An 18,162-nucleotide genomic window follows, 5' to 3' on the forward strand; every position below is an offset into this window, starting at 1 on the left:
TACCCCCTTTTTAATCCATATCCTGATTTATGAACTAACTTGAAAAGATTTCCCACAACACCGCTCTATTCCTAAAAAAGCCCTCTTAGTCTGTTTTGACTTTCTAAAATTCCCATTTTCCTCTCGGTGCAGAGGTTACAGGTCACAGTGGGAACTAACTGAGAGCAACAGGTGGCGTCGGTGGGTTCACTGAGTTCATAGCTTTATCTTTGGACCTCTGCTTAAGATAGGACAGACCTTTCTTTATCTGTTTTTTTTACCCTTTATGTTGCCGAAATGGAGACATTAAAAGCAGAATTGATATCATACTTTCTCTGTATACTTAACATAGCAGGAACATTGTTGTTATGTGTTTTTTTTGTTTGCTATTTATAAAAGAGGAAAAAACGCTTCCAGGCAGGCGAAATTCTAAGTAATTTTTATTTTTTAAGCGCAAAGATGCAAGAATTTGTTGAATTAATCTGCTTTGGTATGTAGAATATGAGTAACATATCCATGTTACATTTGGATTAAAAGTATTATGTACTTTCTGAGTCATCTCCCCTCATTTAAAAATACTTCTAAGTAGTGGTTAGGTTAGTTACCAATAAATAAGCATATTTAAACCATGTCCATATGCAGTGTTGGAAGAATTACTCCGATCAGAAAAGTAAAAGTACAAATCCCATGAAGTATCCAATGAACGTACTTGTTATGCAGAATGGATCCTTTTACAGTATTTTATTGTCATGGTTATTACATTATCCTGTTTTTATACATGCATACATACATTATTGTAGTTGGTCAATTTGGATCAAATTTAGATACTGTGTAGATTAGTAGTAAAGTGCTAAATTATATCATATCAGCATATATGTGTTACTATGTTTACAAAGTAACTAGTAACTGCGAGTGATTAAATAAATGTAGGAGGAACAAATAAGATATTCACTTCTGAAACATAGTGAAGTAGAAAGAAGCAAAACATGGAAATACTAAAGTAAATATGTAAAAAATAGTGAATATAGTGTCCATATGCTGGGTTAAACCTTGTGCTATCTTCCTATCAACTATGCAACATATATACAGTACAGTGTAAATAATCAAACCTGTGTTATACATTTTAAGCAAACCTTATTCTGACTTATTACAAGTTTTACTCTTCTTTTTTGAAATGTATGGTTAAAAGACCTCCTTTAGACAAATTAAAATATAATTTCTGATTCAAGAAAGGCTAAAATATTGACTGATTTGACTAGACTGCAGATGCCATAAACTTAAATAAAACCCAAAACCTAATGAAGGTGATCATAATTGTTTTTATCGTAGTATACAGGCACGCATATCATTTTTCTGGCACTTTCATAGAACAAATCTTTAACCCGACATCGAGGACAACCGAGGACAACAGGAAGGTAGGAACTAGGAACCTTAATATTGCGCGTCCGTGTTCGTACGGACGGAAATCAAAGACGCACACACTTCCGTAAACTTACCCAGCCTTGCTGCTGTTGTTAGACAGTTTCACATTTGAGAATCTTCATTCAGCTTCTCTGTTCGGATTGATCTCGGTTTTGTTTCCTCCGTGATGGATTGCAGCAAATCCCCTGAACGAGAAGGCCGACAGAAGAAACAAGAGAAGAAGAAGAAGCGGAAACGCTCTCACTCTTCTTCGTCTGATTCCTCGTCGTCTTCTTCCTCCAGCAGCAGGTCATCAAAGAAACCCTCTCTCAAAACCCAAGGTGAGGACTGAAAACATGTATACAAGTCTAATCCTGCTGGGAAATTAATTGCTTATGTCGATGCCGGTAAAAACACGTGTTAATATAATTTCCCCACCCCAAAAAAATCATCCTGTACAATCCTTTAAAATCAAGATATTCAACAAGATCTTTGCTAAATAAAGCTCAACTCAACATGTGTATAATTCTTATGATCTATAGTCTGTTTAGATCAGGGGTGTCAAACTCAAATACACAGTGGGCCAAAATAAAAAAATTCGGTACTAGTCGAGGGCCGGACTGGTTCAATGTTTATTGCAGAACTTATTGAAATGAATTTATTGCACATATTAAACCTGGAACTAACAAAGCTTAAATTATTGCCTATAAAAACAACATTAAATAATCAGTTGCATTCATTTCTTATGGCTCTATCTGCAGCTTTTCCTCAGTCATTTCTTATGGTTACATTTTTCCACAGGCCAACAATAGCTTCAAAAAAACAATTTCCCTCAAAGAAAAAAACCAAACATGCCCTGTTGTCTCAAGAAACAAAGTGCAGAAGGAAACATCCATTAAACTCAGTGTGCTGCTCTGTGATGCTAGCTCAAGCAGATACTTGGCATCTCATCTTGGGTGCAAGTTCATCAATGTTTGGGCTCAGGCTCTGAGCTGAGGAAACCCTCAGGGTTGAGTGAAGGTGTGTTTGCAATATACCGGCGGGCCAGATCTAATAGTAATTAGAAATTATCCTGCGGGCCGAAATTAAATCCACCAAGGGCCTGATTTGGCCCCCGGGCCTTGAGTTTGACACATGTGCTTCAGAGGAATGGTCCATAATGTTGTACGTTTTTTGGACCAATATCCAAAAATGGACTACGGCCACTCGACATTTAGACTATTTTAAATGAACACCAATACATATAACTTTTGGGTGCCCCAGATAATACATCTAAATATTCTGGTGGGTAACCTTTCCATATTTAAAGCCCCAACAAGAACTAACCAGAATCGAAGTTTCCTAAACAAATATTTTTCTTTTAAAGGTTGGGTCTATCTTTAAAAGTAAATACACTCAATCCGTGTTATATATTTTCTTGTAAATGCATCTCCGTTATGTTACCCGCTTATTATTTGAATCACTATAAGGATCCTATTAACTATTTTTTGTCCATTTGTTATTTAATTGTCATGTATATAAAATGAACAAATAAAATAAATTACAATAACGTTGCAGTGGCGTTTTCTCCTGGAGGCCAAGGGAAGCCTAAATGAATAAGAAAATGCTTAAATTAATAAGACGAGAGTTTCGGCAGGAGAGTGCGTGCGGACCTGTTTGTTTTAGATAACAGGCGTGTGTAAGTCCTGCATCTGTATGATACAAATGTGTGTACAAATTATACCGGCGCTGTAATCACTCATCTGGTTACGTTATGACATTGACCACCCCGACCCAAAAAAAAGGACGTATTATTAGGGCTGCTCGATTATGGCAAAAATCATAATCTCGATTATTTGGGTCAATAATTGATATCACGATTATTAAAAACGATTATCCATTTACTTTGAAAACATCAATTTATTGGAGAACAGTATGTTTTTTAACAGTTGATTACCCTGAACTTTAAGTATAATTAAACTGAAAAACCAATAAAAAAAAAGTAATAATAAAAAATAATCGTTTTATTTCGATTACGTTGTTTTCGTATTCGTTGCAAGCCATATTCGTAATTGCGATTTAAAATACGATTAATTGAGCAGCCCTACGTATTATTGACTTCCCCTCATTTTTTCCCCACCCCACTGATTATATTTATCCTTTATTGTAAATGTATCACCGTTATGTTCCCTGCTTATTATTTGAATCACTATAAGGATCCTATTAACTCATTTTTGTCCATTTGTTATTTCGTTTGTCATGTATATGTTTTTAAAAAAATGAACAAATAAATTACAATACATTTGGAGGCGTTAAAGGTGGGGTAGGTAATTCACATGCTTTGACATAAATACATAAAATATTTAATCTGTGGAAGCCGTGGCGCTGTAAAAAGCACGACCAATCATCTGAGCCGGCCCGGCTAAAATAACTGGATGGCCTACCTGCCTGTCAGCCTTCCATCTGTGCACAAACTTATCTCTGCCCTCATTGGTCATGTGTGCGTTCGTGTGTGTTGGAGGAGGGGCTCTGTGAGGAAGTCTGAAGGAAGGGGCAGATTTTTTTCAGTTGTGTACTTTCAAATTCTAGCGCACTCAAGCTGGTTTCTCCATTCTTACCTACCCTGCCTTTAACTCGAAAGAAAGTGTGTTTATCAAGTAACTCTGTTATACTTCTTGTTTCCCATAGATGTGAAAACAGAAAAAAAGAAGCAGAAAAGAAGTTCCTCTTCCTCTTCAACGTCTTCCTCTTCTTCCTCGTCATCTTCAACCTCGTCGAGTGAGGAAAAGACAAGAAGAAGAAAAGTAAAGCAAAGAGAAAGAAGGAGAAGAAGAAGAAGGCAAAGCTGAAGAAGCAGAAGAAGAAGCTGAAGAAGAAGGAGAAGAAGCTGAAGAAGAAGGAGGAGAAGGAGAAGAAGAAGGAGGAAAAGAGGAAGAAAGCGGAGGAGGAGAAGAAGAAAGCGGAGGTGGTGTTGCCCAGTCCTCCAGCGGAGAAGCTTCCATCGTTCCTGGAGGTTTGGCAGAGTGACGAGGGGGCGTTGGAGCTGGGACCAGGTGGGACATCACTTCAGTGTTTCTAATATATATGTTATTATAAAACGGACAAGTCAAATCAAGCAATCTGATTGGTTCTTAGCCGTGATATAATGAGCGTATATATCAGGGGTAGAATTGTAGTTACTTTTCACAAGTCATGTATCCCTCCGCGTCTGAGAAACAGCTACAACCGTTACAACTGTTACATTACGTCCATTACGAAACTAATGTCGGGCCGAAACACGCCCCTTAGCTGTGATATAATGACCATTATACCACGGCCTGTCGTGAGCTATTGCTTAAAGGGGACATATCATGCTATATTTTAACAATATATTGTAGGGCCATACTTATATAAAGTATATAAATATAGTTTTTTTTTCAAAATACCAAACAGATCCTGCATTTTAGCCATGCCTCATTTCGCTCTATTTGCTCTTTCTAGCGCTGTTTTTGCAGGGGGCTGATTCTGTGAACTGCAGCTGACCACGCCCCCCTGCAGGAGAGGGGAGCGTGCTCTGAGATCAGCTGCTGGGCTGTCAGAAGAGGGGGAGAAAAAGAGATCTCCGTCCTCCGTGTTTTATTCTTATAGAAGTAAGAAGAGAAGTAACGGGGCAGAAACCCTCCTTTTTACGCAGCGGTCCAGACATAGACATCAAACGGAGACACATATTCAGTTGCCAGTTACTTTTGCATTAGGGCGGGGATATCTAGATACTTTCCAAGGTTTGAAATAATGAATTGTGCTACTTTTAAAGCAAGCAACGATGTTTTCAAATCTGTAATAAAAAACTATCAAAGTAGTTCCTGCCGTTGCTACGTTAGTTCAAACAGTAACAACGGACTATTTTTCTTAGCGGATGCATGTCAATTTAAATCAATACAACTATTTTTTTAATTAATAAAATCATTTACTAAATCCATAAAAGCATTTCAAATAATATTGGGAGTCATGTCGTTACTTTGTTGCGAATGTGGCCATTTAATAAGCGGGATAATGTGCAGCGATTTGGTCATTATGGGGAAAAGAACACCTTCATGCCGATCTAGATTCCTCCGCTTCGCGTCGGGCTCCTGATCAGCTTGTCGGTGTTCTTTTCCCCATAATGACCGCGTAGCTGCACATTATCCCTTACATATGATTACATTGCATTTAGCTGACGCTTTTATTCAAAGCGACTTACAATAAGTACATTCGACCAGGAAGACACAACCTTGAAGAAAACAGAATCATATAAGTACATCAGGTTTCATAGAGCCAAACATTTCAAGTGCTACTCAACTGGCTTTAGATAAGCCAGTCCTTTATTAGTATATAAGTGCTTTGTTAATAGTTCTATCGCTCGAAGTGGAGTCGAAAGAGATGAGTTTTCAGTCTGCGCCGGAAGATGTGCAAGCTATCTGCTGTCCTGATGTCAATGGGGAGCTCATTCCACCATCTTGGAGCCAGGATAGCAAACCCACGTGTTTTTGCTGATGGGAACTTGGGTCCCCCTCACAGCGAGGGCGCAACGAGTCGTTTGGCTGATGCAGAGCGTAGTGCACGCGCTGGGGTGTACTGTTTAACCATGTCCTGGATGTAGGAAGGGCCAGATCCATTCGCAGCACGGTAAGCAAGTACCATTGTCTTGAAGAGGATTCTAGCAGTTACCGGAAGCCAGTGAAGGGAGCGGAGGAGCGGAGTGGTGTGGGAAAATTTAGGAAGGTTGAAGACCAGACGAGCCGCTACATTCTGGATGAGCTGCAGAGGTCGGATGGCACATGCAGGTAGACCAGCCAGGAGGGAGTTGCAGTAGTCTAGGCGTGAGATGACGAGAGCCTGGACCAGAACCTGAGTTGCTTTCTGAGTCAGCTGGGGACGTATCTTCCTGATGTTGTAAAGCGTGTATCTGCAGCAACGGGTTGTAGCAGCGATGTTTGCAGTGAAGGACAGTTTGTTATCTAGGGTCACACCCAGATTCCTTGCAGTCTGAGTCGGGGAAATTATATATATATTATATATAGTTATTATTCATTTGTTTTAAAGCAGGAGGCGCCGCAAACGCTTGCCTCGGGGAGGGAGAATAAACAGAAGGGCAACCATGCGCGGGAAGTCTTCTTCGCTGCTTTTGTGGCAGACTACAGCGCCACTTACAGGCCTGGCATATGTACTACAGCGTCTCCAGCGCTTTCGAGCTGCAATGGCCGGTCGTGGCCCAACCTCTCATTCTCCTGATAGGTGGAGAATTGACCACTAAGCGGAGCACCCCTTTTGTGACGTAGAAAATAATTCAAATCTGGATCAGTCTGTATTAGATCCGTTACAGCCCTTTTTTTGTTGTTGAGATTTGGGTATAGAGCAGTGTTTCTCAAACTTTTTCATACCAAGGACCACTTAACCAATGAAAAAACACTCGCGGACCACCTAACTCCACAAATAACCAAAAACACATTTTTAGAACAGATTACAAATCGCCTGAAAATGGTACAAACAAGTGGCAACATGTGTGATGAAGGTGTTGCGCTGGGCTATATCATGCAATCGAAAGTGAAACTTAAGCTCGCTCCATTGTGGAGATATTCCCGCGAGAGTGCGGAAAACTTAAATGTATTTATTTATTTCAAATGTGAAATGTTACCAATATACTCACGGACCACTAGGGGGCACTCACGGACCACCAGTGGTCCGCGGACCACACTTTGAGAAGCACTGGATAGAGGAAAAGAGAGAGGGTTGTATTTTTGACACTTGGTGAGTTCCCTGACACACCGGGGACACATATTCATGTATAAAAGACGTACAAGAGTCACTAGGGATGCTCCGATCGATCGGTCACCGATCGATATCGGCCGATACTCACTCTCTACCGATCGATCGGTGCTCTCTAAACATGCCGATCGCATGACGTAAAATACATGACACTTTTCTCTGTGTGCGGCAAAACAAGCTCGCCAAAATGTCTTCACCGGTCTGGCATTATTTTAAGGTGTCCGAAAAAGACAGTAAAATAGCGGTATGCAACGTGTGTGTGAAGCAGAAATCCTGCAGCTCCGCCCGCCGGACCGGTAAGCGGAGCGAAACACACAAGAGTTAGACCTAACCAGTGTTGTGCTAGTTACTGAAAACCAGTAACTAGTTACCATTACTAGTTACTTCATTTCAAAAGTAACTCAGATACTTTACTAGTTACTTACACAAAAAGTAATGCGTTACTGTGAAAAGTAACGTTTTCGTTACTTGATAAAATGTCTACCATTAATGCCCTTATAGCCTTCATTTCAGTACTGTTATTGCATTGGAGTATAATACAATCTGTTGATCAACTTGACATGCATTATATGCAATCTGGATTGCATCGATATTAGCTGGCTTTCCATTTTTGTATATTCTTTCTCCAGGTAGTTGGAAAAAGTTTTCCGTCCCATATGCCGTGTGCCGCCCGGACATGCTATCATGCTAACTAGCTCCCTGAAAGCGGGTGACTCCACTGTAGCAATAGCCTGCATGTGTTCTACAACATACCGTGCAATGGCTTTATCGACTTTTCCCTGGCTAGCAGTCCCTTGGTTAAAATCCAGCCGCTGTTGCTTAGGTGGAGGTGGAGTGGCGTCGGCTGAGTCTCTGTGGTCTTAGCTACTAGCTTCGTCCCAGCATGTTGTTTTTGCAGATATTTTAAGAGATTTGAATTACTGGTTTGGGCAGTAGATAGGATCTTTGACCCGCCAAGACACAACTTACATTTAACTAAAAACGTTCTTTTCTTTGTGCTCGACAAAAGTGAAATAGTGAGAATATCTCCAGGTGGAGAAACTACACTTGAGCTCCGCCGCCGCCATGATAGTCTTGTTAGTAAACAACACAAACACGCCCACAGCCCGTCTCCGCATGTGACACAGGAAGTATCTAAGTACATTTACTCAAGTACTGTACTTAAGTACAGTTCTCATCTCTGTTCGCCTGGCTGTTGACTATATAAAAAAAACTAACGGAGTAACGCACCATGTATTAACGGTAACAGAGTTACTGCATTTAAAAAGTAATGCGTTAGAGTATTAGTTACTGCCAAAAATAACGGTGTTACAGTAACGCGTTACTTTGTAACGCGTTAGTCCCAACACTGGACCTAACATAATTAGCTATTTTATCTACCTCTGGAACAAGCTAAACTAGTTATTATAAATATATTTATTCTTCACTGTCGGGTCACTCATTACTAGATCAGTGAGTTGCATGAAATACTGACAGGCTGTCAGGAGAGGGAGAGAGGGGGAGGGAGAGAGGAAAAGAGAGCGCTTCCGCTCATTTCTCCCGTGTTATTATCCAAAGTGAATGTAAACTTGAATAATGTACATCATTTGAATGTAATAATTAAGTTGATTGTTGTTTGTGGAAGCTCCAGTGAATGAGCCCCATTAACTGAGTTTAAACATCACTTTAAATGGAAGATTTAAAGTGATGTTTAAATCTTCCATTTAGGCCCCCGCCCACTCGATCGGATCGGCCGATACTGATTCCGGCGATCGGCCCCGAAATTGGCGATCGGAGCATCCCTAAGAGTCACTCTTGTATGTGTGCAATAGGTCCCCTTTAAATAGACCCTCTGGTTGATGAAGTTATATAGAATGATCAGATTTAAGACAAAAATATCGTATTTATTGTATTTTTCTCCATTTTCCTCCGCAGTGATGACGGATGAGCAGAAAGCCCGGCTGGCCACCAAGAGGCCCCTCACTAAAGAAGAGTACGACGCCCGGCAGAGCGTGATCCGCAAAGTGGTCGATCCAGAAACAGGACGCACCAGGTGAGCCCGAGCTGAAGAGTACTATTAGAATCATTCACAATCAACAACAATGAAGTGTAAAGGAGCAGTTCACCTGGGGCGATCAAACACCTCCATCTCAGTCTTAAAGCCAAGTCACCACCCTTTAAAAGTTATTATGTTCTTTCAGATTGGTGAGAGGAGAAGGGGAGATCATAGAGGAGATGGTCACGAAAGACAGACACAAAGAAATCCACAAGGTACGAGAGAAATGTCCAATTTGAAACTTTGTGCAATAAGTGTTCCCTCATGTCTAACAGTGAACTTCCATGTGTCCCATAGCAATCCACCAAGGGAGATGGGAACGCCTTCCAGAAGAAACTGGGAATCAACAGGTAGAAGAAGCCCTGATGTTCCTCGGGAGTAAAGCCTCAATAAGCTGAATCTGATATAATTCGCCTCTGCCAGTTTACTGTAGTGTAGGTACATGTGCCGGCACGTAATGAACACTACCTACATTACGACCTCCAGGGACATCCAGCTTCTCGTATTGATTTGCCTTTTTTAATCTGTGCTGGAGTTTTATTTTAAGTCTACTGAAATCTCCAAAAGAAACTGTCCTAAATAGTTTGATAATTCGCTGATTATTGCTTATTTATTCATCTCCTTGTTTTAAAGCATTTTGTCGATTGCATTTAAGGTAAATTCCAGCGAGTAAGGTTGTCCGTTACTCAGATGATTTGTGACTTCAAACAGTCTGACCAATCAAATATTTGTTTAATTAGAAACTGATTAATGTTTTTTTTAATGTCAAGCATCCTTCCTGACTCTTTTGCATACATATTTTACATATTGTGGTTCTCTGAACAAATCTGTATTTGTGTAACTTTTTTCCAGAGAAATAAAAGTTATTTTCTTAACTATATCAATGCTCCTTTATTTGAATAATCCAGGTCATTGATGCTGAACCAAATGACTCCACAGACAGTGTTGTGAAAAAAGGCAAAGAATGACTGAGTTGATCTTTTTATGTTCTGTATACACTGTACATAAAAACACAAGGGAATGGATACAATGAAGTTATCCAAAAATCTACAAGATACACACCCTGTACAATGACATTTTTACCAAGGTATGTTGCATATGTATGTACAGCCTATGAATGCTAACGGATGTAACAGTGGTGGCGTTGCATTAACCCGGGGAACAGAGCTTGAGACAGATTGCCTAATGTTGGTGAAATATTTCCTTTAAAGTGAAAACAAGCCAAAGCATTTTGAGGAAAAAATGTCCGTTCGACTAACAGTCTATTCTTTTCCATCGAGTCAATTTGGGAGTGAGCAGCGTTCAGTCAAGGCCTCACAACACATGTTCAATGTAAGGCATAAGAGGGAAGTGTAAGGCCTCTGATCGTGTGTGAGTTAGTAGAAACTCAGCTAACGTCTGCCCAGAGGAAACGTCCTGCTTCCTCTACACGTTCTCTGAGGAAGGACGTATGGTTCAGTAGTTTCCAACTTTAGACAAGTGCATGTTTTACAGCATGTTTTTCCCCAATGATCAAACAGCCGTTCTTCAATCAGCAGCCGACAGTTTGTAATAACGTCCTTCCTTCTTATGCGTTGAGATCTACTCTGAGTTATCTAACATCGTCTCTCCTCATTGATATAAAGGGGTAGACAAAATACTAGAAACACCTCCCAGTATAACACTATACAATTCAGCAGCCCCCCAAACCCACCATTAACTCGATCCTTTCAATAACAGCTAAAACATTAAAAGGATTTGTTAAAGGCTAATTCTTTTCAGAGGGTAAAACATATTGATTTCTGGGTCACTTTTAAATGTAGGTGACTTAAAAGTCAACGTTGAGATTGAGGATGTCAGTCCACAGTAGAAAACCTACTGTAATATTTCATACTTTTATCAGATCAGTGGCACTTTTGTACTTATTTTGACACACTATAAATGTGCCTATGAATTTGTTGAGTGCTGCTCATGTGTTCAGATTCCCTCTGCAATGTAATCGCTATAGAATATGTGCCTGTTGATCTGATTGTCAATGCGTTGCGACACTTCCTCAACACAGTCTGTTTGGTCTTGTGGTTGAGAAATATTGCACGTTTCCCTTACGTTTGAGTCCATATTGGTCCATCGCAGTCAGCTCTCTGCAGGCCTATTTGAGGGGGAAATAACCATCATTTGAATGAATAAATCACAAATGTGTTTCGGAAATAACAGGTGAACAGCGTGACACAGTCTGAGCTCTGTGTTCCTACTCCTGACAGCGTATTGTACAGCATTTACAATTAGCTTTTCCCTCTAACGGCGCAGCAGAACTTAACCTAAGGAGGATTATCTATGAGCACATTCAACGCCTCATTTACAGCTTAGGGATAACCAGAGAAAATCCATATTCCAAATATCCAAAAAGTATAATAAACATAGACACAAGATAGCAGTTCTGTTGATTCAGTTCTCGTGATCTGCAGGATAAAATAATAAAAATGCAATACTGTGGCAAAAGACCTCTGAGTTTTGGCTGCTGCAACTGAACTATTTAAGAATGAAAGATAAAAACACAACATAGCTAAAGTAATCTAAAAACACACTTGGTTCACAAAATCAATACATGTTTAAAATATCCATAATCATAAATAACAACAACTATTATCATTGAAGTGTATCCTGAATGAGGCGGTGTTCCCCCGAAGAAGACACTTGAAGCTGGTCTTCAGTGGACCAGATACCAGATCTGCACTGTAGTAAAGCAATATGTACAAGCCATTCAAATACATACTTACACAATCCATTTGTACACCTTAATCGTTTCCTCTCTGTTCATGTGCAACATATCGTTCTACACGGTTGGCTTTGGCACGTTAACCGTACAGGTGCTGAGTCGCACATTTCCGAAGGTTCAGCAGCGGCGTAGCGAGATGCGGTGAAATGTTATAAAATCCCAGGAAAGGTTTCAGCTGCAGCCGTAGTTAAAGGGTCATTTTGCAGTTTTGCTTCATGAGATATTTGGATGGTTCTTTGGTCTGAGGGGCAGCCAGAAAACAAGCAAAACTGGACTGCTTATAAATGCAACAAGTTGATTCAATGATTTCATGTTGGCTCACACAGCAAAAGGGATTTTAAAAAAATGGTCCTCCTAAAACTGTTGGCTTAATGATTGGATGTGTTTGGTCAGACATTCAATCCAGTTTTGCCTGATTCTCAGCTCTGCTCCCAGACGTGAACATATCTGATTATCACATAAAAACAACATATCTTTAAAACTATTAAGCACAAAGTTGATCTCTATATGAATTGCTGTGCTTGCTGTGGCAGTAGTTGGTTACAGGATCAGCACTTACACCTGATACTGGCTGTCTGTAACCACTTTGTCTTGTTTGCTAGAATACAGCATTGGGGTGCTTGTATCTGTAACCATCTTCAGTCTAAAAGCCTGTTGTATAGACTTTAATAGACTGATAAATAGACAGTAGAAACAGTCTGGATCTCAACAATATAATATCTATTGTGTGTGTCCCTGTTTCAGGAAGTTGCTCCTTGAAATGCCTGTTGAGTTGTGTGTGTGTTGTGTAATAAATAAAGCCTCTGTTCATAAATATCTGTGTAGAGTGTGACTGGCATTAGTTCATAAACAGTGGTTTGTAGCACATACGTTCATTGTGGCATTGACCCATCTCCAACCCCAGTGTTTCTCAGTCTTTGCATTAGTCTTCCTCCTGTATTACAACCCCCTCTCAGTGTCACTTGGGGCTGAGGATGGCGGGCTCCATCTTGGTGCTGCTGCTGCGCCCCCAGCAGTTGGCGGTGATGCTCATGCTGCGCTGCGCCCCCCCTGGCCCGTAGCTGTGAGCGTTCTCCAGCCGCTCGCCGTCCGATTGGCTCTGAGTGCGTTCGGGCCGGCTGTGGACGCTGCCCGTCGGGGAGCTGGGGGCCGGCTGCGAGGAGATGGTGCGCAGCAGGTGCTTCCTCTTTCGCAGGAAGTCGCTGTTAGCGCCAAGGCCGAAGCTTCCCTTACGCAGCACCATGCGCGCCGTGCTGGACTTAGCAGGTCGAGAGCGGTGGCTGTACTCCAGCTGGGACAGATGAGCCGCATACCCCTCTGTGATGAACTGTGGAGAGGACCAGAGACACGCGTTATACATCCATGGATATTTATTTGTTCAGTTAAATATTGCAATAATGCACATTCGATGGACAATCTGCACTAATGTACATTCTCAAAATATTCAAGTGACTGTTATTTTGCATATATTGATTGTTGTGTTTTTATTTAGGTCTTAATGTGTGCACGTGTAAAAATGTGTCTTTGACTGTGTATATACATAAATATTTGCACACATTTTTATTTTCATATTTTTATATTCTATACATTTGTTTTTATATTCGGGATTGCGGGAAACAGTATTTTGATCTCTCTGTCTGTACACACAAACTGGAAGATTGACAATAAAGTTGACTTTGACTGACTTTGATTAGCCTACTCCTGACAGCGTATTGTACAGCATTTACAATTAGCTTCTCCCTCTAACGGCGCAGCAGAACTTAACCTAAGGAGGATTATCTATGAGCACATTCAACGCCTCATTTACAGCTTAGGGATAACCAGAGAAAAGCCATATTCCAAATATCCCAAAAGTATAATAAACATACAATATATGACACAAGATAGCAGTTCTGTTGATTCTGTTCTCGTGATCTGCAGGATAAAATAATACAAATACAATACTGTGGCTGGCAAAGACCTCTGAGTTTTGGCTGCTGCAACTGAACTATTTAAGAACCCAACCTCCAGCCTCTTCTGTTGACATTCTGGGTCCTCTTAAAACAAACATCCTCCCCTCTGTCATGAATCTTGGAGTGACTTTTACTAACACTTTTAAATTCGACAAGCAGGTCAGCAGCGTAGTGAAATCCTGCTTTTTTAAATTAAGAGTATTGGCCAAAACCAAGTCTTTTTATCTTTTAAAGACCTGGAGAGGGTTATCAACGCCTGTGTGACCTCGAGACTCGATTATTGCAACGCTCTATACGTGGGTATGGACCAGGCCTCAATTAAACGCCTGCAGCTAGTGCAGAACGCAGCGGCACGTCTCCTCACTGGCCACAAAAAGCGTGACCACATCACCCCAATTCTGGCCTCACTACACTGGCTTCCAATTCTGTTCCGAATTGATTTTAAAATCCTTTTATTTGTTTTTTAAGCACTAAATGGGCTGGCTCCGGCCTATATAGCTGAACTCCTCCAGCGCTACACCCCAGCCAGAGCGTTAAGGTCTGCTGACCAGCTGCTACTGGTAGTGCCTAAAACCAGGCTAAAAACCAGAGGGCACCGAGCCTTCGCTGCGGCTGGCCCTAGGCTCTGGAACACTCTGCCCCTCCATGTGAGGTCGGCCCAGACCCTAGGGGTTTTTAAATCTAAACTAAAAACTCACTTCTTCACCCTGGCCTTCTAATCAGAGCAGAGCACGACTCATGACACTTCCCTGTGTTTGATTTTTATATTTGATGTTGTAATTTATTGTCTTCTGTTTACATCGGTAGGAATGTGTTATTTATTATCTGCATGTGCAGCACTTTGGCTCGACCGAAAATCGTTTTTAAATGTGCTATAGAAATAAAATTTGATTTGATTTGATAAGAATGAAAGATAAAAACACAACATAGCGATATTTATTTATTTATTCAGTTAAATGAGTCAAAGTAAAAGGTTCCTCCAACCTTAAGGCTGTGCATTAAGACATCATTAGCATTTTAGGAATTGTGCTATTCTACAAGAGGCTGTGGTCAAAATGCTTTATGGCAACCATTTTTAAGCTGTATTGAGAAAAAGGACACACCTGATATTTTATATTTAGCATATTTAAATTGAATATAGTTATTTGTTGGTTTTTCTGACCACTTTCTTACTAGTTGTTGTTGATGTTGTTGTTTTTGGTTCATTGCATTTTGTGTGCTATTGTATTTTGCATTTGTAGACGTATGGAATTGATTCTCCATTATTAGGGTACAGTAATGCTATAATATAACACATGGGGGGGGGGGGGGGTATTTGTGTACATTTATTAGATGTTATGTCACTCGAAATAAATAAAAACACCTTGAGCAAAAAATAAAAAACAATCTAACTTGAAATAAGTGATTTTTAATCTGAAAAGCAAGACCAAAAGAGAATCGGTACCTGGCACTGGCTCTGCAGTTTCTTGGAAGGTCTACCGACGATGTATATTTGGGAGGAGGGGATGCCGATGGCGGTGTAGACTGAGATGTCTTTGGTTGATCCGTAGCCAGCGAAAATCCTCATGTTAACCTGGAGTCAGTCAAATCAATATGAGCACTGTTTTCATATATATTCTTCATTCTTTGCACATAAGTCCAAACTACAAACTGGTGCTTCTCAAACATAGAGCTTACCTCGGTCAGGGTCTTGAGGAAGTTGGCCTTGTGTCTGAGCGGATCGTGGACGAGGCCGTCGCAGAACGAGACGATGCCGTGGGGGAAGTTGTGCTGAGATAACCAGGCCACGACCCGCTGCTTCTGCATGTCCGGGCGACCCGTCACGTAGATGATCAAATAACCCAGATCCTGCCAGTGTCTGCAGCGAGGAGGAACAGGAGATCAGGATTTAGAGATGAATTACAACGCTAGACACTAATGTCATCTGAAGGAGGCTCTTGTTTAAATATAGGGCTGTGCCGAACGTCTTTCTGTACATTCAAAGCTTCTGTTCAGGTTTCTGAATGATTGTCGTCATAACATCATCACCCTTAAAAAAAAAGTGTTTTTTAATGAACAAAATCCTTAATGTGACTCAAATGATTCATTGGATTAAATGAGTATTGTTTGTTTGTTAAATTGGTTGCTGTCTTCCCTGGTAATTCCGCTGTGGGCCTCTCTTCAACTGGAGTGAGAATGGGTTTTTCAAAAGGCTAAACACCAACCAGATCGGACTAAAGCAGAATTTGTCTTTGTTGTGAATTTTGAAAAACATTACTTTTTTCCTCCAGTACATTTTGACTTCATGACTTACCAACGAGGTATTAGAAATGTTTTGATGCCACACGTCTGGAACAATCCTCAGCAGCCACCACTCGAATCTATTTCTAAAATAATTCTGATAATCTAAAGTGTAATTCTTTCTTTTTTGCAACCTTGCAGAAAACCAGGTTTTAACATAATTAATAAAAATTATTTTTTTCTAAATGTCAACATTATGAATAAAGCTTCAAAGTGTTTCACTATTTGGTACAGCCCTGTTTAAAACCAGAGAAGTAAAAGGCCTCTAGGCACCTGACAACATCCACGGCTCCGGCCCGCACTTTGGGGTCGCTGCCCATGATCGACACGCTGGCAGCGAAGGACCCGTCGATGCTGAACACCACGAACTCCGTTCCCCGGGGAATGACTGTCAGGTAGCTGTCTGCAAACGTGTGGTCGCCCCTGAGGGATAACAAGAACAACAGAGATTAAGACAAAAGAGACAGACCAAGTGACAAATGGTTTTGTTTACGGAACCTTGAGGACACTGAAACACAACAACAATCCGAGCTAAAGCGATAACAGAATAATTCAGTGCTCTAAGGATTTTGTTCTAGGCCCTGTTTGGGTGTTAACAGGGAAATAAGACAATTAAAAATGCCAGCAACTTTGTTTTTCTCTAACAAAAGTTCAACATACGTATATCAATTTCAATTCAGGGGCACACAACATTTATACAGCATGACAACACCAGCTTTTGAGCACAAGCAACCACACCTTTAAACACAGGGAACCAACATACACTTAAGACCAGTGTACCGGGGGTTACACATTTATCATAAGATCATCAATTCGCTCACATTTAAAATGATGTTGTTAAAGTCATTTTGTTATGGATTTGAAATATTTTTGAAAACCAAGCTAGGTTTATAAGATGATTGGAGCCTCTCCACTTTGATGTGTAAAGAAAAGATTAACCAAATCAGATAACCAGTAATAGATAAAAGATTGTCTAAGAGCAGAATCTGTCGCGACTATGTTCATAAAATATGTAACGTAAAACCTTAAACTGGAAACTCTACAAGTTTTCATTTTGATATATTACATAAGACTCAAGGCAATCCTTTATTGATTAGGCAGGCCAGGCATTAATAAAATGTCTGCTGTGAAATGGTCTCATCTCACCTGACAACCATTTTGATCGGGTAGACTCCGATGCCCAGACGTTTGTCATCCGGGACGACAAAAGACACACGGCCACTACTGTTGGTGACCTCTGTGTCGAAGTAAATCCACTCTCCTGAGGGAGGCTGGGTCATGATGTGGAGGTCAACCTGGACAGCATCAAACGAACATGAGCAAAAACTACACATGCAGACATCAGTCTCTGTGAGCTGTTGTGGTGTAAAAGAAGAACATATATATCACCTTCTCCCCGGCCAAGGTGACCATGTCCAGAGGGCCGTACATGAAGCGACCTGTGAGGACCTGCTGCAAGTCTTCTGTGAACACAGCGTCGTTCACACGGTGGTTGGCAGTCACGTTCTGTCAAAGGAGGGAGAGAGAAATGTAAATGGTAACTTTCCCACACTATAGCATGTATGACTGCAGGTGAGCAAGCCGAATCTCCGCTGTCTTCCAAGTCTTTCCGTGCATTTTTACTTTAATCCTTTCTCTAAATGCAGTTTTATCTAGCGCATCCACTCTAGTAACTTATCTCCTGCCATACTCTTAGACTCATTCTCATATGGTAATTACTCTTTTTATATGAGATATGACTTGGCAAGAAAGGGATTCAGGATTATGTTTCCACTGACATTGACGTTTTTGTAGATGTGATGCCCTTGACTGAAAAAACACACTGTTTTCACACATACATGTAAATATATCTAATATGTATATATGACCAAAATATGTATATATGTTCATTTGAATTAATTTCTTATTTTAAAGTTACTTAACTGTATATCATTTGATTTGTATATTTATCTTTGATTTTATCTTTAATTGTATTAATCTCGAATCTCTGTCATGTT

At 40.5% G+C, this 18,162-nt stretch overlaps 2 protein-coding genes across 9 annotated transcripts in view; one reads left to right on the forward strand and one right to left on the reverse strand.

The window, feature by feature from the left end:
- Positions 1 to 1,398: 1,398 nt before the first annotated feature.
- On the forward strand, positions 1,399 to 10,058 carry arl6ip4 (ADP-ribosylation factor-like 6 interacting protein 4). The gene is given in 6 exon segments (XM_034238247.1): positions 1,399 to 1,721; positions 4,048 to 4,140; positions 4,143 to 4,412; positions 9,058 to 9,175; positions 9,324 to 9,393; positions 9,476 to 10,058. Coding segments are annotated over 6 exon segments (762 nt in total). The 5' UTR covers positions 1,399 to 1,567; the 3' UTR covers positions 9,533 to 10,058.
- Positions 10,059 to 10,146: 88 nt separating this feature from the next.
- Positions 10,147 to 18,162, reverse strand: part of LOC117561030 (membrane-associated phosphatidylinositol transfer protein 2-like) — a 54,259-nt gene continuing 46,243 nt past the window's right edge. For 7 of the 8 annotated variants that reach the window (XM_034238226.1, XM_034238225.1, XM_034238222.1 and 4 more), the window contains 6 exons: positions 17,555 to 17,671; positions 17,312 to 17,460; positions 16,439 to 16,588; positions 15,563 to 15,743; positions 15,330 to 15,458; positions 10,147 to 13,260 (listed from right to left, as the gene is read on the reverse strand). In XM_034238226.1, the coding sequence (XP_034094117.1) occupies positions 12,892 to 13,260; positions 15,330 to 15,458; positions 15,563 to 15,743; positions 16,439 to 16,588; positions 17,312 to 17,460; positions 17,555 to 17,671 (1,095 nt within the window). In that variant the 3' untranslated portion in view covers positions 10,147 to 12,891. The remainder of the gene's footprint in view (positions 13,261 to 15,329; positions 15,459 to 15,562; positions 15,744 to 16,438; positions 16,589 to 17,311; positions 17,461 to 17,554; positions 17,672 to 18,162) is intronic. The other variant, XR_004571276.1, reaches the window with a different exon arrangement.

Source organism: Gymnodraco acuticeps, unplaced genomic scaffold (assembly GCF_902827175.1).
Source record: "Gymnodraco acuticeps unplaced genomic scaffold, fGymAcu1.1, whole genome shotgun sequence".
NCBI classification, from domain to species: domain Eukaryota; kingdom Metazoa; phylum Chordata; class Actinopteri; order Perciformes; family Bathydraconidae; genus Gymnodraco; species Gymnodraco acuticeps.